The sequence below is a fragment of the Tenrec ecaudatus genome, chromosome 8 (genome assembly GCF_050624435.1).
Source record: "Tenrec ecaudatus isolate mTenEca1 chromosome 8, mTenEca1.hap1, whole genome shotgun sequence".
Lineage (NCBI taxonomy): Eukaryota > Metazoa > Chordata > Mammalia > Afrosoricida > Tenrecidae > Tenrec > Tenrec ecaudatus.
The window spans coordinates 12,761,991-12,788,889 of record NC_134537.1 but is presented as its reverse complement, the minus strand read 5'-3'; the positions used below and the strand labels follow the sequence as shown (position 1 = coordinate 12,788,889).

The following is a 26,899-nucleotide window of genomic DNA, read 5'->3' as shown; positions in this document are numbered from 1 at the left end:
ATTATATATGACTTGGAAATTATGCTAAATTCTACCTTGCATTTCAGTCATTTCTTCCATATTGATTTTCTCTTCATTTGAAAATCCCAGGAAACTTAAAATGCAATCTTGAAAGGGAGGAACTTTATATTCATTTTTAAAGTTATCAACTGCTGCACAAAAATCCCTTGGGGAAAAAAATACACTCTTGTAAAGCCAGTTAAACTTCAATTCAAATAAGTCAGGTACAGGAATTTACAAAGGTACAGTAATTCTCAACGATCTTACCATATTTCATTTATTGAAAATATTTTCTACCTTATTGTGAAACAATCCTCACTAAAAGGAAAAGCTAACTGTGTTCTCAAGCCCTCCTGGAAAAAACTTCTGACAAAATGCAGCCGTATATTCTTTTTACTTTAACAGTTTAATTGGCATTTCATCCACTCATAGATATTCTTTACAGAAATGTTCAAATGTTGAAATTTTATAGGCACCCCTGGTTTGTGGCGTACTGGATTACTTTGTGGTTGGCAGTTTGAAACCACCAGCCACTCCTTGGGAGAAAGGCGAGGCTTTCCGCGCCCATGAACAGTTACACCTTTGGAACACACAGGGGCAGTTCCACTCTGTCTGATTGGGTCGCTATGAGTCAGGATTAACTAAATGGCAGTATGGTACTTTTCGGATTTATAGTCATGAAAACTAAAATTACAATGAAGAGAAATAGCAAGGAACCATGTTTTGGAAACAACAACCAATTAAAATGCAACCAAATACAAAAGTTCACTGACATCTGTGGTGCATGCAGATTATGCTTTATGAAATAGGCAGTATCTAGATAAGAGTGTAGTACTTACAATGATCTCTTAAAGCATAATGCACATGCTTTGTACATCTCCTGGACTTTATTACCTAGTCTACCCAAAGACTGAATTCATTTTCTTCCTATATAATCTGTGAACTTAAAATTTTGATATATGAACTTATCTCTAAAACACACCACTGTTTGATTCACATAACGAATCACTGAATGTCTTAATACTTACTGTTCATGTCTCCTTTCCCAAGCTTTATAAATCCATTCAGGCTTCATAATCGGAGTACCCAAGCTCACAGCAACCTAAGATGACAAACAGCATTATGTTAAATAACTGCATTCATAGAAATTTTAAGAAACAGTTTTAGATTGATAACATATAGGTACGTTACTATATATAACCTGTACATCTTGAAGTTTTAGATCATCATTTCTGATTTATAAGAAAAATTAACAATTAGAAAAACTAAGATTAAAATAATTTTAGGTTGCATTAAATCGTATTAATATGTGAATTAAATGTCAATAAAACTGTTAAAATTTAAAAGAAAAATCAGAGTTCCAAGGTTTCCACACTGTTCCCTTAAATATGTATCTGAAGTTAGCAATGTCCCTAGTTTTTCTTGACGCTTTCTTCCTTGAAAATGTTGACTCAAAGATAACACTACAGATAAACATCTAAATAAGTCACTATTCCCCTGAAAGTTGCTATTTGCTGCATAAATAGTTTGTGAAGGAGGGTAGAACAAAGTGATAAACTCTGCCTAAGACTCTCAGTGCAATCTTAAAGTTAGATTTCAATCTTCATAAAAGGTCTTTTATTTTTTTTAATTTTTATGAGGCGGCTCATAGACCTACTTTCTAAGGACACACCTCAGGTCTTTTAAAGAATACCTAATTGGAGGGAACTATCTGCTCTCATTACATTCCTGGTCCTTTATTCACCAAGTCATGGAATTCTTGTCGTTAATATTCACCGAACTGCAATAATTCTACAATTCCACTCATTTTCCAGAACCTATCTCACATTCCAGGACCTCCTGCAAAAGCAAGCCTCTGAGCCTGTTCTAACTGGGTCAGGAAGAACCAACAAAGCAAAAAACAGCTGAGACAGAATTAGGGGTTGAGATCCTGGAATGGGGGACAAGGAAGACCTTTTTGAGAGCCTGGCTTCAGAGACTGTGTTAGGCCTGTGGAAAACACTCACAGGCAACGCTACAGGGCCAGCCATTATCTCCAAGCTGGGGACCACCGTTTCTGACTGAGCCATTGGTTGCTACGCAACACAGTCTACCCTTGTTTTTTAAGGAGATTACGTTTCTAGTGTGGCACTAACTTGCGATTTTTCCGTCTGTTTACCATACCAACACACCCACAATGTTACAAATTCGAATCCATTCTGGTTTGTTTCATCATGATTCACAAAGCTGGTTCAAGACTCTGCTCAAACCTGCAGGGCCACACTCCACGATTTAACTAGTTCACTACAGGCAACCTTTGGCTTACAAACTAATGCATTCCTGTGTATGGAAGAAGTTGTGAGTCAGCTGAGAACGGTGCATATTATTCTTATTTAGCCGTACTTTTTAGCCTCAGAAAAGGCTCAGTACTGTTATGTTGTGATGCAAGTGATTGTGACAATGAATTTCTTGCAAGTAGGGTTAGGTTCAATCATTTCAGTTCAGGCAAATTTATATGAACATAGAGCAGGTTTTGAGACAAAAGTGCTGCCCCACTCAGAAACGACAGCCAAGCAAACTACACTAAATATGTGTGGTTGTACGTGGCCCCACCAGTAACCGAATCTCATGCATTGGGCACCTGAAAGTGCTCACTCTCCCTATTCTAAGTCTCCTCTTACAAACATTCACCTCGTAATGTATTCTCACTCCAGTTACAAATCATCTAAATTGTAAAAATTCAAGTCTGTTCCTATGTAGCTTTCACAATCATTACAGCACAGCATAAATCAGTTCAAACCCTGCTGAAAGAGCAAGTAGGCGTTGTATTTAAGACATTCATAATCCAAGGACTGCCAATAAAAGCTTAAAATTTTTTTAAAGCCCTCACTACCATGAAGTCTATTCCTATTGATAGCAACCCCAGTAGCGAATATAATTGGCCCTGGTGTTCTCAAGGCTGTAGATTGTTATGGGAGCAGAAAGCCTCATTTTTGTCTCCCGGAGCAGCTCATGTGGCTAACAGGCTAATGCGTAACCAGCCACACTACCAAGATGCCAATCATACCAAGTTGTAATTTCTTCTGATCCCTACTGTGGGAGAAATAGAGGAAGATTCCTATTATTAAACCCATCCTACATTAATGCGTTACTGAAACACATAAAAATACATACCCTAAACTTTTCTCCTTGTGTACAATTTGCCACCAAATGTGTAACTTTTGAATTAAAGTCTTTTCGAATAACTCCACCCATATGATGGACCAGTGTCACCAATCTGACCTCAAAAAAAAAAAAAAGGCAACATTGACTTCATTGTTTACTTGAAGACATTTATTTAAAACATTTGCAATTCATTTAAGGATTTGCTGAATATCTCCTATTTCATCTCAAAATAATAAAGGAAAAATTCATTTGTTGTACTAACACAAGTAAGAAAGGTAAATTTTGTAAAGTTCTTCATAAAAACTAAAGTAACTAGCTAATCGACTTTTATACTGTCTTCACATATTACTTTTACTAACATCAGGTTGCACCACATCAAAACTCTTCCCACATGTAAACATTCGCCCTAACGTCTCGCTCAGTTAGCACCATACACTTCACGTTTCTGTGTATGAGGCCCTTCGTTATTGCTACTGCTACAGCTGCCACCTAACCGAACTGTGCAAACACAGCAACGTGTAAATACAGCCACAGTTTCTAATCTTCCATTAAAAAATAACACACATGCCAGTCATCGTCCCTGAAACAGGAAACCTTTTTTTGTTTAATTCATTAACTGGTATATCTAGAATATTTTCTCCTTCAATATTTTCACACTAAACCAAGATACAACTAAAATTAAGTTTCAAAATATTCTCAGTTTTATTTTGCTGCCAAATATTATTTTAATAGGGCATTTTGAAATACTTACTAGTTCTTCTTTCTTCCTGAACCCAGTAAAGCAAAGCACCATATTCATCATACTTGTGCAATACAGTGGGCGATAAGAAAAAGGTAATGGCTGAAACACACAATTTTAAATCTGTTTCAGTTTTATGTAGAGAAAACAGAATGCATTTTTTTCTGAGCTAAATATCTCTGCCCTTGCCAAAGATTTACTGACATTTTAAAATATACAACGAAAAATAGGCAAAATAGTAGAAAGTTTTACAAAATATGATCCCATAGCATATACATAGATACATAATTCACAAATCATATCTTATTCATATTGTAATCAGCTTATTACTGGCAAGTTTAACAGAAAGAAGGTAGTTATATCAAAATTTTTGTTCCAATTTAAATATTAACTACAAGCAAAGATCGCAGATACTTCAGACTTTAAGTGCTCCCATTTAGGTTACTGAAAGAGGTTTAAAAACTGAAGAAACTCACTGCCCTTGAGTCAATTCTGATTCCTAGTGACCCCACAGACAGAGCAGAACTGCCCTGGTGGGTTTTCCAAGCCTGTAAATTTTAGGGAACAAAAATCCTCCTCTGTAGCCTATGGAATGGTTGCTGGATTCAAACTGCGAACCTTGCGATTGGCAGCACAACACAGACCCTCTATGACACCAGGGTTTCTTGATAAAGGTTAAAGGTATGTTTAAATAAGTAGCAGATAAGTGCATTATAACTTTCAAAGTCCATAGGTTTTCCCCAATAGTAAATATCACAATAGCAATAAAGGATTAGATGACAGTAGCCAGTACTATTTCTACTCTAAATACTTCAGACTCAAAAAAATAATGTAAAAAAATAAGTAATGTAATTTTAAAAGAAATTTTATGAAATTCACAAAGATGTAACTTTGAAAAGTCAAAATAAATTATTTCTTACCTCTCCTTTTTGTGCACAGTTTAATACAACTGGTGGTCCAATAATTCTGCAATCAGCTTTATGTAAGTGATTAAAGACAGGATCCTGAAAGTCCATGACTATGAATACATTTTCAAATTCTGGAGAATCCAAGCATTCAAATTCTTCCACTGATTCCATCTTTACAAAGGGTACTTTAATTTCCTTGATTTTTTCATGGTAGTTATTAGAAATAAAAATTATTTTTGTTATACATAGTAACATAACTCTAAGGTCTAAGATTTAGACATTATTCTTTCATAGAAAATAAAATCAAAAATTTAAATATTTTTATATTTACATAGAACTGAAGTTTTAAATTACACAATAATTAGCATCACGCTAAATATTTTAGTCTTTTTAATTTTTTTAACATATTTATTTATATATTTCTTCATCTATATTAAGATCTTAAATTTGGAAGGTTTATAGAGACATACACTTCTGACTTATGTAACACATTTAGTATGCATATGACTTTATTGAAGTATTTAAGTACATTTATTTTTGGCAATACTTAAATGGCATCCACTTTTTTTCCTTCTAACCAAGGAAAGATGTCATTCACATAGATTTACCGCCTTAAGAAAAACAAGGAACATAAACATAGCACTTAGTATTTTGAAAAAGATAATTATTAACATAACCATTTAATTATTCATGAGGGAATTTGGGCAATGTGAAATATGCTGTAGGTGGCAACAGGCTTGACACGCGTATGCTATAAAGAGGTAGGTGACTATATCAATGAAGATATGATACTTAAGTACTTACATGATCCAGTGTGTAAAAGAATAAACCATTTAAAAGAAAATCCTTAATGGACCAATAAATTATGTGGATCTTATTTGCAAGACTGGCATAAAGAAATAAGTAGATTCTCTAATATGCTGACACAAAAGACCACATGATTGTCGATTCTGATTCTTAACTTTGGAAATAGATTAAGACTTTATACTAAACAAATGAGAAAAAAGATAGTAAAGTGCTTAAGGAGTATTTATATTTACAAATATATATGATATATGCTAGCCTCTGAGGTTTCAAATACACCCAAATTTTTAAAATAATCATAATTTCTATTCATAGAACATTAGTGCACCAATTTTGTGATCATTTAAATCCATTCACCATGAAGTGGAATGATATAATTAAGAGAAGTGCAGCATGCCACATGCAATGAGAGGCTTGACCTACCATATTAATCATACTTTTTATTAATTTTTCATCCGATTTTCCAGGACTTTCTTTTATCTTTATAACAGGGACTTCCATTAATTTAATAGTCTGTGGAAAAGAGACTTAAGTATGAGATTAAGAAGCCTAAAAATTATTCAGTGATGGAAGACAAATATATTTAAAAGAAAAAGATCTTTTTTTAACTTAAAACCCAAACTCCATACCTGTATGGCCTTTGTAAGGTTTTCTTGTTTTCCAGCTTCTTGAACCAGTATCACTCGTGTTTCAATCTGAGGCATTTCTTCTGTTAGAATTTAAATATGTTTGTGAACCATTAATATCCAATCAAATAGGTCTTAATCCCTTTTCTGGTCTTATATAGCATAGCATCTATCTTTAAGATTGCACTCTAAAATTCCTCAAGTTGATTTAGTTTCCTACTTAGAAGAAAAATATTTGGCCCTCTATTACTTTAGAGCAGGAGTGAGGAGTCTCCAGCCCATGGACTCTATAGGGTCCAAGAAATCAGTACCAGCTAACATCATACACCTCATCAAAGAGATGCCGGTCCAGTCATCCCGTTAGAGGTTAGTTAATTAAATGCTTGACCAAATATAGCAGGCTAATTTTCAAGTTGATAATTTTGTATGGCCCAAGAATGATGTTATAAAGATCCAAATGTCCCTTCGCAAGATTCCCCCACAGCTTTAAAGAAAGAGAAAGCAGATGAGAGTACCTTAGAAAGTATTGCTACAAAATCATAGACATCTTTATTAAGCAAAAATATCAAAATGTCAAGCGATTATTTCTTAACATATTCTTTGTCCAGCCTGTATACTTCTGAAGTCAATGTTTCAAATTCTCTAACCCTCCAAAGAATTCTGTGCTTGAAGGAGTCATGCATAGATAATAACTGATGCAAGTGTTTCTAGGGGACATAGAGGAGGGTGGGGGAAGACAGGGAGGATAAGGGGATTTCTGGAGTAAACAATGAAGGCAGGAGGGTGGAGGCAGCACTAGAACTGATTGTGATTACACAACTCATTTTAAAGGTGATTTAACCAAGGGTGGGGGGAATATTCAAAATGGATTGTGGTAATGATTATACAATTCTCTTGCTATGATTAAACTATTGAATTGTCTGTTGGGTGGATTAGGTGGCAATGAAACTTCAAAAAGAAAAAAAAAGAATTCTGGGCTCTTTGATTTATATCACAACAAAATGGCAGTTTGGGCATTTTTTAGAGACTCAAATTGTTTCTTCTTAAATGTTCTTTTGAGTTTGGAGAACAAAAAGAAATCTGGAAGGCAAGATCTGGGCTGTGTGGTAGATGGGATAAGGTTTCCCAACAAGATTCTCCTAAGACAGTCCTTGCTACTTTGAAGAATAAACAAAAGAATTCTCGTAATGGGGGGAAAAATTCTTCAGCCCAATGTTCCTGGCTTTTTCTCACCAATGTAGTTTTCCACTTTCTTAAAACTTTTTCATAATCAGCTCCGTAAATTCAAGAAAATTATCAAGATTACCCACTTGGAATCCAAGAGTTCCCACAGTCTTCTGAGCTGACCTCTTTCTGAATTGAACTGGTGCAGATCTCGTCCCAAGGCACTATTGTGATTCCGTTTTTTTTCACGGCACCTTTAAATCTAAGCTTACGGCTGGCAGACCTTGTCAGCCATCATTCACTGACTACAGACATGTGCAAACACTTTGTTTGGAATACACCTGTGCATGTATGAAGTCGAACCCTAGTAGCAATATTTACTTACCCAAGGCAGTGTAGTGGGATATACAAGGGTTAGCCTTCTAACAACAACAACAACCATTCACGACAATGCACAGTGACACTCCACAAGAGTGCTTACTTTTGAAAAGGCCCACTCATCAAAGGGGAGGAAGAAGTGGCTCTCCAACTCACTAGACACAAATGAATGAAACCTAGCTCACCAAGTTACTGGCAGGTAGACATGTACAGATAGGTTTTCCCCTACATTCAGAAAAAGCAAAACCTACTGACAAACTGCCCCTCTCTTCAAAGAGAAGCATTAATCCAAATGAGAACTAAAAATCTACATTGTATACTCTATTAAATACTTAACTGCCTATACCCTAGCTTAGCAGTTGGCATGACACTAAATCACAGGAAATTCTTTAGTCAATTTTAAGCTTACATATTCTAAAAGAACCGTATTTTAAGGCATAAGCTTACCATCAACACATGCTGATCCAATAAATAAGTTTTCCTTGGATGTTTCAGTAACTTTAGAATCAAAAATTGAAGAGTCAGCCAAGCTAGTCCTCCCATTAGATACTAATAAACTGTTGTCGGCCATTGTTGAATCTTTTAAATGTTGGCTGAAAGAAATTTTGAGAGCAAAAAAAGAAAAAACAGAAATGATCATTGGGCAACAGGCATTAAAAGCTCTACACTTTAATACCTATATTTATAAAACTCACAATTATCCATTGTTCTTAAAATGGGGCCAAAGAAAATCAATCAAACACCTACTTCTTCTATAAAATATAGAAATAACCAATCCATAGAGTATTGTAAAAATAACAATATATATAAAGTAGTCAGAACATTTATCTGACATGATATAAACATTCAAAACAAAAAAAGAAAAACAAAAAACAAACCCTCTGCCATCCAGTGGATTGTGACTCTTAGCAATCACATATGGGTTTACAGGGCTATAAATCTTCAAAAGCTGAGAGTGGCTGGTGAGTTTGAACCAGAGGATCTTGCTGTTACCAGTTCCATCATCACCTGAGAGTGCTACCAGGTCTCCTTAAACACTCCAAATGTAGTCATTATTCTACCTCCCTCCTCTACACCTCAGCCAATCTGTTTCTCCTCCTACCCTCATGTAAAGGACACAAGCCTTAGAAACTCACGGGAAGCTTTATCCTCTCCTATAGGGTCAGGAGTCAGCATTGACTTGACAAAAGTGAGGGGGTTTTGTTTTTTTTAACAATGGGGTCATTTTAATGTTTTGTTTTTCTTGTAAGTAGTTCTCTAGCTTCCTTAAGACATGTAAATTGTTAGGTGGGACTCAGAAACACAGAGCAACAATGGTGGCTTTCCTGATTGCTTCATCTTCTTCAAAAACAAAGGGAATTCCTTGCAGGAAACTGCCATCAAACCAGTAAAACTGCAATTAAGCACCTACCATTTTCAGAATTGTTGCCAACCTGAACTCCTTCCCTCAAATCACCTTGCCTCCTCTGGGGTCACGGACCCAGCTAACTCATTGGTAATAACTCCCATTGTGGTGTCCAGCGGGACAGGGTTCCTCTTTACACCAATACTGCTAAGCAGAAGGTGGCTCTAAATTGACAGTAACAGGGACGTGCTTGAAACCGAAGTCCGTTGGTCTGATGAATCTTTCACATTTCAATTGTTTCAAGTAAAGCAACCTCCAACAACATAGCAGACTTTAGTAACCATCTTTTCCATCCTTCTTTCCTGTTCTTCCTGTGCAAATAACCTTTACTACTTCAGTTTCCCCTAGGCATGGGCTTCAGGCAGAGGGGCTTCCCATTTTCCCACTTTGTCTTTTAGTTTTTGTTTAATCACACTGGATAGTTCTTTAACTCAGGACTGTCACTCTGTGACAGTCACTCCACTGCGCCTTGTGGAATCTTCTCATCATGCTTTTTGTTTGGTATTTCTCGTTTTATGCATCTTGATAGTCTGTTTCATTTGTATTTTCTCAGCGTGATGCAGCTTATGGTAGAGCTTGGGCCTTCAGACCAATGATCTCTTTGGTCGTTTTTGAACATGCACGAGCCTCTCGACGTTCTTCTCTGTCTCGTGGTAATCCAAATGATACCCAGAGCATTTAGTGTTCGATTCATGGCGTGGTGATGGCAACAAAACCACTGGACCAAGTCACAATGAACCACTGAATTTTTGAGTCCCTGAGATCCCCAGGCCGACTTCAACCAAACCAAGACAAAAAAGTAGTGAAGTTTATTTTCTACTCATGTACTATCAAAACTTGAGATCCATCCTTACTGTTTCCCCCACCTCATTCCACTTCCTGAAATTTCTATTAACTCCATTCCAAGTATCTACAGGCCCTGGATGCTGCTCTCTATCCCCCAAACCACAACACAACAGCACCAAGTAACTTATTTACCCTGTTCTGCTTCTGTAAATTAACAAAATTTACAAAAACTTTCTCCAAAAATGTAGCAAAAATAATAGGAGAAAACTACTTCTGGACATTGATAGTAAATGTCCAAAAGCAGATGACAAGACCCAAAAACAGACTGTGCAGTCAGGCAGAATTGTCATCCTGTCCTAATCGACACCTGGTAGGCTAAGCCTCAGGTTCCACATCAGTAAAACAGATACGGTAGTACAACTCAAATACAGGTGTAAGGAAATATAAATAGAAGTTTAAAATAAAATTAAGGGACAATTATTCATTTCCTATGATATTGACAGTGTGGACATTTCTTGATGGGTAACCATATAGGCAATTATCTTCTAGAACTAAGACGCCCCTGACCCAAGCCATGTATTTTCAATTGCCTCATGTACATGTGAAAGTTAGACAGTGACTAAAGAAGACTGAAGATGTGGGATTAGAATTATGGTGCTGGACAAGAATACTGAAAGTGCGATGGACTGCTTAAAGGATAAACTGATCTCGGTAGGAATTGGGCCAAAGTGCTCCTTAGAGGCAAGGATGGTGAGACATACTTTAGACAAGTTGTCAGAAGAGACCTGTCTCTGGAAGATACCATGTTTGGTAAAGGGACAGCAAGAGAAGGCCCTCAAGGAGATGGATTGATACTGTGGATGCAAGCACAGAACTATGAGGATGAAGCAGGACCAGGCAGTGTTTCCTTCTGCTGGGCACAGGGTTGCTATGGGAGGGAACTGACTTACTGACACCTAATAGAAACACCTTCTATAGTTTAGACCTAAGTGTTATACAGGATATGTTGGTGGTGGTGCTAACAATGTAATTAACAATATAATCATTGCAGTCTTTACTTAAATCCTGATAAAAAAATCTACCCAATTCTTAATATTCTTAAAGTCTCTTTCACATAGTTATTTCCAAGGGAAATATAAAGGCTGTAAATGGGCTTTCTTTCAAAGTCCTCTTAAAACTCTTAAAGAAAATAGTCAAGAGATGAGTTCGTCTCTTTTAATGATTGGAGGAGAAAGAGCCTAATAAATCAAAACACCATTTCAGTTGCCATTTTTCTTATATTTCTTCCACTCTTTAAAGACCATCAAAATTAAAATTCTTCCTGGTAGAACTGTGTAACAACTTAGTTCCAAAATAGCTTCAAAGTTCCAAAGAACTGCATGGCAAACGGGTGACATTAACATTAACCTCCACGGGTCTAATTACAAATTAAAAGACACTCTTCGGTCCCCTACCCCCATCATCCATGGTTGCTATGTGTTTTCACAATAACACAGCCGGATTAGTGTTCATAAACTTTTACTTTCTTTCTCATCTAAGAACTTCCTCAAGGAGCTTCTGACTAAATATAAACTCAATGCAATCCAGTGGACTCCAGACAACTCATATGGACCCTAGAGGGCAGGGTAGAACTGCCCTGGTGAGTTTCAAGGTGCTGTTTATACAGTAGAAAGCTCAATCGTCATCTTCCTTGTAACTAAATATCCTAGCTTTATAACACGTCCCCTCCTTCCCCCCAAATAAAATTCATTATTTAAACCTACATCCAGGTTAGGCTTCTTTTTGCTTAGTATTTTTTAAACAACTATCTTCTAGGATAAAGGAGCCAAATGCACTTGATATATTGGTGGTGTAATTAACAATAATAACGTAGCTTTAACAACTGATGTTTAATGCTTGCGATTATGTAGATGGTATTCCTATTAGCCTTTTACTAGCATGTACTGAACCCAAGGAAGAAACTATTATCTCCACTTTATAGACAAAGAAACCTGGATATAGAGACACTGAACTGAGTAACATCCCTAAGTCACAGTTAGGAAGTGGTACAGCTGGGATTCCCACGCGTACTGGATCCACCGTCTGCGTTTTTAACCACCCAGACAGACACGTTTTTGAGTGGGAAGGAGGAGATTGGCTGGGCGGCTTGCACAGGTAAAAAAAACAAAATCTATGAGCTAAGCTTCCCACAGAAAGGAAAACATCAGCTATGCTAGAGCGAAACCGCTGGATCGAGTCCCGAAAGGCTGCGGCTGCGCATTCCGAGCCGCAGGACCGGCAGGATCCCCTTCCCAGCTCCCAATTCCGGGAGGAGATCCGGAGCGTGACGTCGCGGAGCCGCGTGGGGGCTTGGGGCTCCCGCTCGGGGTCCAGACCCGGGTCCCGGGGGCGGGGATGGGCTCCCGGACCGGCAGCCTCCGTTGCGGGCCTCCGGGATTGGCGGTCACCGAAGCGGGGCTGCGGGACACGGGCCGGGACGCTCTCTCTGGGGGCGCTCTCCCACTCCCGCCTCCCCACTTACACGCACACTCAGAGTCCTCTCCACTCTCAAATAAGCCGGGGAAGCTCACTTCAAACACGAGCTGCTCTCCCAGCTACCGCCATCCCTTGCGGACCACCACCACAGCCAATTCAAAAAGCGAGCCGCTCTCCGTAAGAGCCATGGCGATTGGCGCCTGATGTCAGCTTCCTTCTCATAGGCTGGGGCCTCCAGAGGGACGGTGATTGGCTGATGCCCTCCGCCCGCCTTCCCTTCCGGGCCGCCGGATTGGTTGAGCTTAGGTTTCAAATAAACCCAACTCGTGCGTCGGGACGCTTGGAGTTGAAGTCCCCGGATGCTGCAAGTAGGTGGCAGTGGTGGCTCCCAGGCAGCTTCTGGAGTAGCAGGTGGCTATGGCTACCGCTTGTTTACTGAGTAAACATCCAATTTCCTGAGGAAAGTTTCGCTGGCTCCGCCAAGCTTTTTTTTTTTAATCGCAACTAAATTCTGTACCTTTAAATCAATACCTTCGCATCTCTTTCCAACACCATTATCCCTGAAAAGTAGGATAGAGGAAGGTGCCCCAAACACCATTCTGCATTGAAGTTCCCAAGAGGCTGGACAAAACTACAACCCCAAAGCCTTCAGAAATCGGTCCGTGGTCCAACATCCAGGTTAAGGCTCTGGTTTATGCAGCTTTCTATTGACATCGAGAGATGTCAAACCTTGACATCTCGAACCCTGACCATGAGGCTGGCTCCTTTCTCACCCCTTTTATTCAGCTAAAGGAAAAATGTAGCACATGCTACAACGAAGGTGTTACAAGGCAAGTAATTTCTACAGCAAGACTTCTGCTATGTTTTCACATTGGGGGACCCTAGCACCGATAGTCCAGACACTGAGAAATCTTATTTACTTCACAAACGTGGCACAAATGGCACCTTTCCCATGCGATTTTTCTACAATTCCAACCAGGTGGAACCGTGGCAACAGTGCCATTCTGGCCGTTCAGGCCGCCGGCTTTGATTTAGGGGTAGGCGGTCTTCCATTCAGCTGAGTTCAGGGGAGCCTTCCCGCACCCTGTCTCATCCCTAATGAGTGCGATAGCCAAGAGTCGGATTCAACAGCAGTGGATGATCGGCCAGAAACAACTAGGAAGTTTCTCACTTCGCCCCATCCAGGTGGAGGCTTTCTGTCCCCCATTGTTCAGTCTTTAGCACCTTCGCTTCGCCAATGGCTCCAGGTGGTCAACTTGGTAGAATTTTAAGCTGTGACGTCATGCAAAGGTCAACGAGCCAGCAAGAATGGGCCAAATCTCACTGGGATTATCGAAAAACATAACAAAGGAAAACTTGTTAATGGCTCCTAAGGTAGGCGTCATTGGAATTCCAGACCCTTCGTTGAAACTGGCCAGAATTCCTTCCGTACCCAATACACTTCCGGAGTCCGGCCCAGCAGAGGGAACTTCCGCCTGGAAAAAACTGTCACTGGGCAAGTCTCTGATTACCGGCAGCCTTTTATCCTAGTTGGCAGCTGTCCACACCCCAAGGCTGCCCCACCCTGCTTCTCCCTCGGGCTTCTCCACACCCAATGGAACCGTTTACACGTATCGAGCGCTGTGACGGGTACGCCGTGACGTCACCAGGAGACCGGGAAGTCGGGCGAACGGCGTAGCACGGAAGGACGCCGAGCGCCCGGAGGCGGGGCTAACTTATGATTGATGTTCACGTGCACCCATGGCCATTCGAGTTCCTTCTCAAACGAGCCAATGAAGACGACAATGGAGACGGCAACGTGCCCCAGACACCAAAGGTAGCTCCTCCCCCTCCGCTTGGTAGCCCTTTGGGCCCCATGTTTAATGTGGCAGCCGCCGCCTATGTTATGTTAGGCAATTTAATGACCTTCCGATAGCTTAGATTTAGCCTTAGAAGAACGCCTTCGTGACCATTCCTTTCCTTCCACCATCAACGCCCGCCTTCTCGGGCGGGGGTTCTTGCTCGCGCTCCGCGTACGCAGCCACACTTGACATGGCGGCGGGAGGCCGGGCCGAGGCGGGGCGTGCCCGGCGCGGTGACGTCAGCACGCTGCGTCCCGGCAGGTGGAGGGAGAAGGGAAAGTTTGGCCCGTGCGTGGGGCTCGCGGAGAGGGCGGGACGGAGGGGTTGGGCCCAGGCAGAGCTCTGGTCACTGCTGCTGAGGCCGAGGCCGGGATCGGGGTCGGACCGTGAGGTGCCGCACGGCGAGGAGAAAGAGGCGAGAGCCGCCGCCGCTCTGCCGCGCTGTGACCCCGCGTGCGGGCTCCGTCTGACCCGTAACTGTTTCCGAGGCGGCTGGTGGGGGCGCGGCGGCGGCGGCGGCGGCGGCAGTTGGGGGTGGGGAGAGCCGCGGCGAGGTCAGTGAGTTGCAGTGCAGACCTAGAGCCGCTGCCGCCGTCATGTCCGAGGAGCCGAGCGTCCTGCCGTGGTCCATCAATAGGGACGATTACGAGCTGCTGGAGGTGATCGGTGAGAGCAGGCGCCGCGGAAGGGGGAGGAGACGCTGCGCTGGGCGGCGAGTGACACGCGGGAACGTGGGGCGCCGGGGGAGCCGGCCGAGAGCGGGACTCGGGTTTGTGGGTGCTCGTGGGGCGCGCAGCGCGTGCGAGTTGGGGAGAAGGGCTTGCGGGGCGTCTGTGCGAGGCGGCGTGGGGCTGGGCTTGAAGGTGCTCTTGAGGCATGCGTGGTGACAGATGGAGCTGGAGCGACAGGGCGTCTTACAGAGAAAGAAAATTGCAGGTGTGGGACAGGCCTTTACGGGGCGTGTAAGGAATGGGACATTGGAGTTGCGCGCCCTGTGATCTATAGGTGGAGTGAAGGGGAGAGTGTTTTAGTTCGTTCCTCCCGCCTACGAAACAGCACCCCTTGGAGCCCACGAAGTGCCAGACATTGTTGGAGTGGAGCTGGGGACCCTCTTCCCGAGGAGGCTTGCAGGCACGGCCCCGAGCAAAGTTAACACAACTTTAGACTGTGCAACCAACCGACTTTCTTTCTTGTCGGGGGAACAGAGGTTAAGTAAGGAGACAAATAAAAATGAATTCCAGCTTTTAGAATTTTGGGGGGCGGCGGGGGGGGGAAAGCCGCCACCTTCGTGACAATTCCAACTCATCGTGGCTCCGTTAGGGTTCCCGCGGCTGTAAATCTTTAGGAGAAGCAAATAGCCACAGGCGTTCTCCCGTGGAGCCGCCTGGTGGGTTTGAACAGCTGACCTTAGAGGTTCCAACACATTATCTACCAGGGCTCCTTTAGATAATGCTCCAAGGAAATGAACAAGATGTTTTGATAGAGAGTCACTGGGGTCTGGGCTAGTTAGGGAGAGCTCAAGGGTTTAGCCCCCTCCCCGAGGTGATGACATTTAAATTGAGCTTTAGGTGCTGAAGGAAGATTTCTCCCTTGGAGGGATGAGGAAGGAGCCATTGTGGCCAGTGGGTTCTACCTTGTGCTGCTACCACTCAAGGTCGGGTTCAAACCCAGCCGTGCTCCCCTGGAGAAAGATGAGGCGCTCTGCTCTTGTAAGCTTTCAGAGCCAGCAAGACCCACAGAGGTAGTTCTAGTTTGCCCTTTAGGGCCAATGCGAGTTGGAATGGACTCAAAGGCAGTGCATTTGGCAGATCTTAAGGATCTTTGTCAGCATTGGGAGGGATTTGGGGTAGGAGGGTTTTGAGCGAGAGCATTCTATGATCAGAAAGATCTGGTTGGTGCTGGTGAGAAGGAGTGCAGTTGGCAGAGTCCAAAACTCACGCTGTGTTAGACAGGGTTCTCTAGAGAGACAAACCAGATTGCTAGTAATTATATATAAATCTATAATCTATCGCACACACAGATAGTGACTGTGGTTCTCAGAGAGGTGCAGTGATTGCGTGTGTATAACCTAGAAATCAAAAGGAGATGGGTTTATTGAAACTGCTCTGGCAAGAGCAGACCCCTTATGTGTTGGGATCTGCTTTCCTAGATCAAGCACCCTGTGCTAAAATTAAAGTCTGTTTTATAAAATAAAGTCTGGCAGAAGAGTCCCTAGCTGCCTTGGGAGCAATGTGTGTTTTAAAGAAATTTGTTCTATTTCTTTTCTTTAGTCAAACACTCCCCCCCCTTCCACCCCTGTTTTAAAATAAATCTGGGCCATTTTACCTGAAAGCTTCTTTTTCTTTTCTTAAAGCCTCAGGTTGGGGGCAGCTATATTCTTGCTGCATGCTGGATCTTTGACTTACACTGGTGTAACTCTAAAGACAGCTAACTAGGTCTTGGTTTTCATTGATTGCTTCCAAGTCCCTTATGCTGAGAGGCACATTGTGAAGAAAGGGATTAAGAAGGAGATTCCAAAAGGAAGAGTAAAGAAGTTAAAGAAAGGTGGTCTCTATTGCCTCTAGTTCTATTTTAGAAGAGCCATTTTGCTCTACTCTTGAGTAGAGGGCACATCTTTCTAGTCGTGGTCATTTGTAATACCTTGCTGGTAAGGTAGTATGAAATTGCACAGCATAGAGATTTAGTGATAAATTAATTTGGTGTCCTCCAACTAATAGAGACAGGGAGGAGTTTATCAGCCCTCTAGGATGGGTGACTTTTCATCGTCTCCAAGTGGTCCATTGTTCATGCATGGTGCGAACACCAATGTGATTTTGACCACCTTATTAAAACCAAGTAACAGTGATTTATTAAGGTATAGTTAAATGCTTAAAGTCACACCCATTTTAAGTGTGCAATTCATTCATTTCTTATTTACTGTGTCGTGATGATCCAGTTTTATTTTTATCCCTCCAACAAGATACTTTGTGCCTGTTCACAGTTACTGTTAATTCCTGTTCCCACATCTAGCCTGTCAACCATTAATCTACTTCCCATACCTATGGATTGGACTTTTCTGTACATTCTATGAAGAGAATCAGTTTGTGGTCTTTTAAGTTGGGCTCTTTTTTCCACTTACCATAATTTTTTTTCATTTTTCAAACTATTGTGTTATAATTATGTACTGTTTTAAGTATTGAGTGATTTTTTTAAAACTAAGTTTACAGTGGTTTAGTCTTCACCACAGTCTACCACATCATTCTTACAAGATGCGTCATGTCCATTGAGGTTGCTCCCTGTTCCTGTCCTCAATCCCAGGCAACCACTGTGCTAATTACAGTATACTAACTGCTTTCTGGGTTCACAGATGGACTTTTTCTGGCCATTCTTATATTAGTGGAATCTTATACTATGTGTCCTTGGCTTCTTTCATTGAACATAGTATTTTTGGAAGGCCATCCATGTTGCATGCTAGTCCTCCCCTCCTTTTTATTGCCAACACCAGTTAAGTTAATGGACATTGGGTTGTTTGTGCTTTTTGCCTATTGTGGATAATTCTACTCTTAAGTATCCATGTATAACCCTTTATGTGAAATTATATATATTTCCCCCTCAGTGTATAACCAGGAGTGGAATTGTTGGATTAAGCTTTTGAAGAAACTACTGAACTGTTTTCCACGGTGTACCATTTTATTCCCACTAGCTATATATGAGGGTTCACTTTTCTCCTCCTCTTGGCTAACATTTATTGTCTTTTGTTTGGGGGTTTGTTTGTTTTTTTCCCTTTGTGATAGGTATTTATGTAGCAAAACATTTACCCCTTCAACCTATTTTTCATGTCCAATCTAATGGCAATAATTAGGTTCATGGTGTTGATTATACAACCAGTACCACTGTATTTTCAAAATGTCCCCATGACTCTTGTAGAAGCTCCGTGTTCTAAGCACTGGTAACCACTACTACAGTTTGAGTTCTGTACATTTGCCCCATTTAGATACTTCATATAACAGTCGTACAATATTTGTCCTTCTGTGACTAGCTCATTTCACTCTGCATAATGTGTTGACGGTTCATCCAGGCTGCAGAATGTCAGCACTTCATTTCTCTTTATGGTGGATAGTATTCCATTATATCTACACCCCGTATTTTGTGTATCTGTTGATCCTCTGTTGGACATTTGGATTGTTTCCACCATTTTGCCTATGTGAATTTGCTATTGCTATTTGCTACAATGCATCCTGGTGTCTTACGTATCTGTTTTCAATCTCTTAAATTGCAGTAGAACTGCTGGACCATAGGAGTCTGTGGGGTGTCTAGTTGGCACATTATAGTTGAACAGTCAACTGCTAGCTCAAAAGTTGGGGGTTTGTGCCCACCCAAAGGAGCCCAATAGTCCCAGAGATCTGCTCTGGGAGGGCACAGCTTTGAAAACCCAGGGAGTGCAGTTCTACCCTGCGCACATGGCCGCCAGGAGGCCAGGTAGACTCACCTCAGCTAAGGGCAGCAGCGTGTGCTTGTCTGTCTTTACTTTTTGAGGAGCTCTCGGATGACTTTCCACAGTAAAGTCTCCAGTGATGGACAAACGTACATAGCCTCTTCAGCGGCTGTTGTCTTCAGTTCAAAGACATGGGAGGGGGCAGGGGTGAAGTGGTATCTCAAGGTGGTTTTGATGGAACCCTGGTGGCCCTTCTGTTAAGCGAGCAGGAATTGTTAACCTAAAGGCCATTTTTGAACCCACCAGTTGCTCCAGAGGAGAAGGGTGAGGCCGTCTGCTCCTGTAGAGCTGTGCAGCCCCAGTGACACTTCCCAGGGGTCGCTGGGGCTCTTAACCGACTGTAAAGAAAGGGGAGCTTTGGTTTTATGATTAATGATATTGAGCATTTTTTGCATATGGTTCTTGGCCATTTGATTTAATTCTTTGGTGTAAAGCCTAGTTAAGCCCTTTCCTCGTGGTTTGATTGCATTGTTTACTTCGTTAAGTTTAGTTCTTTTACATATTCTAGATGCTACATTCTTCCCAGGTGCGTGTTATGTGATAATATGAGCCCGCTCCTACTCATAGACTACCTATGTACTACTATAGGGGGAAAATCCCTAGTCCTGCGCCATCCTCAAAACTGGTGCTGTGTTGGAGCCCATGGCTGTAGCCGCTATGTTAATGCACCTTGTTGAGCTTCTTCCTCCTTTTCACTGACCCTCTACCCGGCATGATGTCTTTCTCCCGGAGGAACTGTTCCCTCCTGATAACACGTCCAAAGTATGTGATAGCATGTCGAAGGCCATCCTCGCTTCTAAAGAACTTTCTGCCAGTGCTGCCTCAAGACACCATAGTACCGTTTTCTTAAGGCTCCTTGATGCATAAGCGCCTGTGATCATCCTGGGTCTTTGGAGCAGAGCTATCACGGTTCCTCCTTTGGAGCAAAACCGTCACCGTCACAAATAGCCCTGCCCACAGAGGTCGGCCTGCCATTCAGAACCTAACAGCACACGTGACATTTGAAGAAAGATTTCTGAAGGAGGTGAAGAGAGGAATGATGTCGTTTTCTGCAGTGCTTTTTTCCAGGCACAAAATAGACACACCTGGTGCGTTTAAGAAATAGTGAGGCGTTGGGTGGCTAGAGCAGAGCAACAAAGGAAGGGTGCTGGGTCACGATGTCAGACATGTGCCTGTGGAGGGATGGCTCCAAGGGCGGGATCGTGTGAGGCTTTGTAAGTCATCGGAGGCATGTGGCTCTTGCTTTTAGTACTACGGACAGAGGAATGGCATTGTCGGACTTAGTGTTTAAAAGGATCACTTGGGCTGCTGTGTAGAGAATAGTTGTATGAGAGTGAAAAGATAGAGGAAAGGTTGAGAGGAGAGTGGTGGAAGCCAGCAGATTGTGAAGTTAGAGGGTTTGTGAGAGAAAGGAGCCAGGACAACTCTAAGAGTTTTGGCTGGAGCATTCGGAAGGGTGACGTTACCACCACTCACTAAGATTGGAGGGCGCCTGCATGATTCATTGCAAAACCCTCAGACTGCTTGAATAATTACTCAAAGCATATGGCAATAAGTCTTTATTTTCATCTTTGTATGGAGAAAATAGAATGGTTTTTATGATGGTGACTTCTCTTACAGCTGTTTCTCCAATTCTAGGAGCCGTATTTTCAACATGAGTCTGATGAGACCTAGATAAGGTCTTATTTAGAAAAAGAATTTTCAGAATTGTGAATTTCTGTATTTTTCATGGTTCAGGTGACAGTGCTTTCTTAGTCATCTTTCTGAATGAACGCTTTCTTAATGATTGTAAAACCTGGGCTAACTCTTTCGTAATGATTGTAAAGCCTTACAAAAGAAACATGGTCTTTAGAATAGGTCTGTTATCATGATGGCTGAGGAACCTGGTGGCTCACTGGTTTATTGAATGGCTGATCGTGTGTCACTAGCTCTGTTCGTTTACTCCTGGAGCGAGTTCAGCCTACCAAATCCTATGGAACTTTCACATGTGGTCACAGTAAAGTGGAATTGACTGAAAGGTACACAGCAATGTAATTGATGGCTGGCCATATTTTGGAGGACTGTCTGTCTCTTCAGTTGATTTGATGGACTAGATCATCCCCCCCACCCCCAATCACAGGTAGGAGTAGTTGCCATTTTTTATTCTTTCTTTTTAAGTTTGTAGGTTTAATAAAGACTGAATAATAAATTTAATCCCCCAGTGCCTTTAGCCAGCTCCTTTTCTGTCCCAAGAAGTAAAGAGTTACTGAAGCATTTCAGGAGAAGTTTCAGATTTTTGGACGTCAATCCATTCTGTGTAATACTCATTCCGTTTGTAGCTAAAGAGCTAACAGAGGAAGACAAACGAGTAGGTGAGGTGGAAGCGGAGGGAGTGGTACATAGAACTGCACAGTAGTGTAACAGTGAAAAGTCAAGAGTAGGATATTTTATTGAAAGGTGCTTTTAAAAAAAATTTTTTTTTTTGAGACCAGCAACCCAACAGCTGCTCCTTGGGAGGAAGATGAGGCTGTCTGCTCCCGTAAAGCTTTCCCGCCTCAGAGATCAGGCTGTCTGCTCCCGTAAAGCTTTCCAGCCTCAGAGATCAGGCTGTCTGCTCCCGTAAAGCTTTCCAGCCTCAGAGATCAGGCTGTCTGCTCTCATAAAGCTTTACAGCCTCAGAAACTCCATAAAGCCCTCGTGAGTCAGAGGTAACTCCCTGGCTGTGAGATTTAGAGATGAGTCTAAATCAACTCTGGCAGTAGTTGACTTAGTTTTTTGTTTGCTTGTTTTTGTGTTTTTTTAGCTAATTGAAAAGTTAATGGTAGAATCCACCCAGAAGAACTTCCGAAATAAAGCCTGAGCATTTGCTTCTTGTAGGAGTTCTGATGGTGTAGTGGTTACAAGTTGGGCTGTGCACTGCCAGGTTAAAGTACTCCGCTGCCAACCCAACGAATGGTGGCTGGGAACTTCCAAGGTTAACAGTTCAAGACAAGCAGCCACTCCAAGGAATTAAGACAGTGCTTTCTACTCCTATAAAGAGGGACAGTTCTACCCTGCCCTCTAAGATCACTATGAGTCTGAATTGACTTGATGGCACTGAGCTTAGTTTGGGATAGGATTGTGGGAGCACTGTGGGCTACTAGCTGCAAGATTAGCAGGTCAAAGGCACCAGGAGAAGTGAGAGGCTGTCTGCTCCTTAGAGATTTATAGCCGGGACACCCGCTTAGGGCTGCTGTGAGACCCCGTCAACCTGACAGAGTGGTGGCAGAGTGGGTTATGTGCTCGGCTGCGACCCGCAGGGTCAGCAGTGTGAAACCACCATCCAGAGAAAGTTGAGACTTTATATCCCTTAAGGAAACCTGCAGGGGCGGTGAGTTTGGCTTTGGTGGTTCAAACCAAAGTTCCTGCCATCTAGGCGATTCTGACTCCTAGCAACACTTTACAGGCTCTCCAAGATTGAATCAGGGGCAAGGGAACAATAAGAAACCTAAAATTGATGATTTTGGTTTTTTTCTCTTTTCTGGAAAAGCTTTATTATTATTGGAGGGGGCTGGAGAACGGCACTCAGTCCTTCTTGGCAGCGGCCTACCTCATGGCGACCAGCACGTTGCTCAGCTCCTCTCTCTTCCTCGTGGCCCGGATGTGTGTGCCCACCCACTTCTTGATGAACTTAAGTGCCCGCTTGTCCTTGGAGACCTTGAGCAGCTCCATGGCCCTTTGCTGATAGGGTGCAAAGCCACACACCTCCCGGATCATGTCCCGCATGAACTTGGTATGTTTGGTGAGGCGCCCGCCTCGGGGACTGGGCCAGGCTTGCTCTCATTCTTGGTCACCTTGTGGCCCTTGTCGAGGCCCATGGCCATAGGGGAGCGCACAGCCATGGCTGTGACTCTTCATGGCTGCGCGAAACTCTGATAATGTTGCTTTTGATGAGTCCTAATTTACCAAATTTTCTTCAGTTAGACTTTGCTGTTAGTGTCACATCTAAACACTCTGATTAACCCTAGCTCCTAAAGATACTCTTTAAATTTGTTTTCCTAAAAGCTGTATGCTTTTTCGCATTGCATTTAACATCTTGATCTATTTTGTGTATGGGATGAGGTTTAACCCAAAGCACTCACTGCTCTGTGTTGTGTAGTGGCCATATTACAGAAACACAAGCTGCCATGCGAATCGATTCTGGCTCACAGCAACCCCATAAGAGCAGGACAGAAGTGCACCTATGGGTGTCCAAGCCTGTAACTCTTATATGTCTTTCCCTCTGCCAGCATACACTGTCTTGATTAATATAGCTATAAAGTTTTCAGAAGAAGGTGTGGAACAATGAATATCATTGCTGATAACAATGAATATCATTGATGATGTCAGTGATGTCATTGCTGAATGTTTGTTCAAAGCAGAGAACCAAAAAGATGTTCACTTGTGTTTTATTGACTATGCCACGGCATTGGACTATGTGGATCATAACCAACTATGGATAAGAAGAATAGGAATTCCAGAATCCCTAATGTTTTCATGTGGAGCTTGTGTATGATCAAGAGGAATGGTGTGACTAGAACAAGGAAACGCCACATGGTTTAAAATCAGGAAAGGTGTGCTTCAGAGTACGGTATACTTATTAAATATCTATAGTGAGCACGTCATCAGAGAAACTGGATTATTGAAGAACGTGATCTCAACCTTGCTTGCTGAGAGTGAGGAGGACCTGAAGCACTTGCTGATGAGATCAAGGACTGCAGCCTTCAGTGTGGACTACAGCTCAATGTAAACAAAACCAAAATCCTACAACTGAACCACTAAGTAACATCTGATAAATGGAGAAGAGATTGAAGTTTTCAACGAGCTTGTCTTTCTTGGCTCCACAATCAATACTCATGGAAACCACAGTCAAGAGATGAAAAGATGTGTTGCCGTAGGCCAGTCTGCTGCAGAGGATTGAAAAGCATGAATATTGGTTTGAGGACGAAGGTGCATGTGACCCACAAAACCATGGCATTTCATTTGCCTCAGATGCATGTGGAGGTTGGACTTTAAACAGAAGACCAAGGAAGAATCAGTACATTTGAATGGTGCTGGAGAAGAACATTGAAAATGCCATGGCCTGGCCAAAGGACAAACAGATCTGCCCTGTTAGAAGTACAGCAAGCATGGTGAGACTTTGTCTTACATACTTTGAACATGTTGTCAGGGGAGACCATGTGGTAAAATGGAGAGGCAGAGACGGAGTTACATCACGGCCGCCACAGCGGGCTCAGGCACGGGAATGATTGCGAGGCTGGCGCAGAACCGGACAGTGTTTTGTTCCATTGTGCGTAAGGTCACTATGGGTGGGAACCAACTCGGTGGCACCCTAACAGCAGCAATAGCTTTAACATTAAGAAGAGTGAACCCTCTTTCAGAAGGGCTTCAAAATTGTGTTGGCTCGTCTAGGGCTGACATTTTAGAATGAGCTTGTTTATGTCGACACAAACCTTGCCAGGGCTCTGTTAAGAATTGCATTAACTGGATGTATCAGGATGGGCAGTATTGACATCTCACTCTGCTGAGTCTTTTAATCCAAGAACTTGCTAAGTTTTCAGTTTTATGTCCTGTGCCCTTCTTTTCTTTCATCAGTATTTTCAGCTTACAGATACTGTACGAAAGAGCTTCAAGAAAGTTTGTGAGAAAAGTGGAAGTTCCACCCCCCCATACGTGTTTATTGTAAATTCTAGAGAGTTTTATTTTTTTGTTGTTTCTTGTTAGTATATAGAACTGTGATTGGTTTTTTTGTGTTGGTCTGTGTCTTGTAACCTTGCTAAGTACACTTATTCTAGGTTTTTTTGTATTTTGTTTATATTTTGACTTGAAAGGGGGGACTTTGGAAAGTTCATAAGAAAATTCATTTCATTTAGTTTTTTCCATGAGCTTTTTTAAAATCATTTTATTGGGGGCTCTTACAGTCCATGAACTTTTTGAAGCCCTCTTCTATAGAATTACAAATAGGGATAGTTCGATTTCTTCCTTTTTAACCTGGATGCCTTTTACTTTCTATTTTTTACTATATTATTATTATATTTTTACTATATTGTTACTGACTAGGACGTCGAGGACGATGTTGACTAAGAGAGATGAAAGTAGATGTAAGAGTGGGGTGTGTGGCAGCATCTGAACTCCTCTAACCCCAGTGACGACCCAGGTCAGACATGCCCTGCCCCTGCAGGCTTCTCTGCCAGGGCTGAATCCAACGGACCCCGTGGCGCACGTGTCCTTCTCTGGTTCCATCATTTTTTGCAGTTCATAGACTGTACTGATAATTATGGGCTTTGTTTGTGTTAGCCGGGCTCCTGTACTCAGAGGGAAGAATCTGAGAATGGAAGCCTGTGACATTCTACAATCAGAACCCTAGCAAGTCTAAGAAGTGGCCTGGGTTTTTGCTCATACTAGCACCCTACAGCATAGGGTGTTTCTTTGCATATGGTGCTCACTTTAGGAGCAAGGTTAAAGGATTCCTTTTATGTTCCAATTGTGTGGTAAGTAGGCATGTACTACTTTTAGCTATTTAACCATTTATTTATCTGCTTACTTCCTCAGGGAGTGGAGCAACTGCTGTGGTCCAAGCAGCGTACTGTGCCCCTAAGAAGGAGAAGGTGGCAATCAAACGGATAAACCTTGAGAAATGTCAGACCAGCATGGACGAGCTCCTGGTAGGCACGTTTCCTGTGTCTGACGTGGACGATACACTCCTGAGCATCACGCTGAAGTTTTTTCTTTTGTTTATTTACCAATGTGTCGTTTCTTCATTAAGTAGTGATTACTGTAAAATTCATAAATGATATTTTGAACTTAGAGCAAATGAGACAGACACAAGAGGGCTGCAAAACGTTCATGGAATCGTTCCACTCTCTTTGACTCTATTTTGTCATGGCCCTTTTGAAGTCCTCTTGTGCATTTTCTTAGTAGTTGGTCATGTCTGAGGATCAGTTTGAAAGGATCCCCACAAACATTTTGTATAAGAAACAACATTCCTATGTCAGGTTCATGAATTTTCTGATCTCCACAATCTCTTGGAGCTTCTTTTATACACTTGAACTACAGTGATGATAGATGTTTTGTCGATTGTAAGCTAATTTTGTTAAAGGGGGGGGGGGATTACCTACATATTGAAACTGGACTTTTGAGAGGCTTTATTTGTCAGCTACTTGGCATTACCCATGGGGGTAGTATGAAGAAAAATGTACCGAAAAAAAATGTGCTGAAAAATGGGTTCAGCTTATACACCGGTCAGTGGTATCACAGCGAGGTGTAACATCTCGCTGCCCCTCACCCCACCCCGCAGGTAACAGGATGAGCGCCTGTTGTTTCGCAGGTGATTGCCTTTTCTCTGCTGTTCATTCAAAGCCCCACTGACACTGCAGGGCTTTGAATGTTTGTTTACTCACATCTAACCAATCAGAGCCATCCTATGACTGGATGGCTCCAATTCGCAGAAGCACCCGTAGTGATTCACTTACGCCTGCAGCTGAACTGGTAAGGATGTGTCTGTGGCTGCGCTCCGTCTCTCCCCTCTGGTCTCTGTGTTAATTCACATCCTGCATTTCCCACCCTAGGCTTCTACTCAAGTCAATCAGCTTTTCTGGTTTCCCAGATAATAATTAGGTACCTCGGCTTAGACTCGGGTCGGCTTATACTCGAGTCTATAGGGTGAGTCTTATTACTTTCTTCTTTATGATTACCGAGATGGACTCAGAGTGTAAGTAGCCTGGCTAAGTTCCCAGGGTAGTGATAATAGCACTAGTCACTTGATAGCGGGCATGAAAGTGCACTTTGAACCACACAGCACTGCTTTGTGACAGACAGCAGCTCCATTTATGGATGAGGGGATTCAATCATATAAGTACGTGACTGAGCCTGGGTTCACATTCAGGTCTGTCTGGCTCGATTCCGATATTTTATTAATATAATACTTTTGAAATGATCGTGATCTCAGTTCAGAAATACAGAATTTATGTCTTCAGATATCATTTCATAGTCTTGGAAATAAAATTTTGTTTTAAAGGATTGCTGATTTAATATCCCATATATACTCAAGTGTAAGCTGAGGCACCTAATTTTACCACCAAAAACTGGGGGCTTTTTCAGCATAAAAATGTGCTGAAAAACTTGCTTCTACTCGAGTGCATACGGTAGCTTATTCAAG

The 26,899-nt window shown here is 42.2% G+C and overlaps 2 protein-coding genes across 5 annotated transcripts in view; one reads left to right on the top strand and one right to left on the bottom strand.

Moving 5' to 3' along the window:
• ECT2 (epithelial cell transforming 2) overlaps nt 1-12,644 on the bottom strand; it is a 61,985-nt gene extending 49,341 nt beyond the window's left edge. The window contains exons 1-9 of one of the 4 annotated variants that reach the window (XM_075556042.1): nt 12,476-12,643; nt 8,211-8,356; nt 6,225-6,304; nt 6,019-6,108; nt 4,804-4,986; nt 3,896-3,985; nt 3,154-3,261; nt 1,029-1,102; nt 36-166 (exon numbers count right to left, since the gene is read on the bottom strand). In XM_075556042.1, the coding sequence (XP_075412157.1) occupies nt 36-166; nt 1,029-1,102; nt 3,154-3,261; nt 3,896-3,985; nt 4,804-4,986; nt 6,019-6,108; nt 6,225-6,304; nt 8,211-8,334 (880 nt within the window). In that variant the 5' untranslated portion in view covers nt 8,335-8,356; nt 12,476-12,643. Of the gene's footprint in view, nt 1-35; nt 167-1,028; nt 1,103-3,153; nt 3,262-3,895; nt 3,986-4,803; nt 4,987-6,018; nt 6,109-6,224; nt 6,305-8,210; nt 8,357-12,475 lie in introns of all 4 variants that reach the window. The other 3 variants (XM_075556044.1, XM_075556046.1, XM_075556045.1) reach the window with 3 other exon arrangements.
• A 1,901-nt stretch (nt 12,645-14,545) lies between these two features.
• OXSR1 (oxidative stress responsive kinase 1) overlaps nt 14,546-26,899 on the top strand; it is a 75,663-nt gene continuing 63,309 nt past the window's right edge. Inside the window, exons 1-2 of the mRNA XM_075556041.1 lie at nt 14,546-14,936; nt 25,294-25,406. Coding sequence (XP_075412156.1) covers nt 14,867-14,936; nt 25,294-25,406 — 183 coding nt within the window. The 5' untranslated portion in view covers nt 14,546-14,866. The remainder of the gene's footprint in view (nt 14,937-25,293; nt 25,407-26,899) is intronic.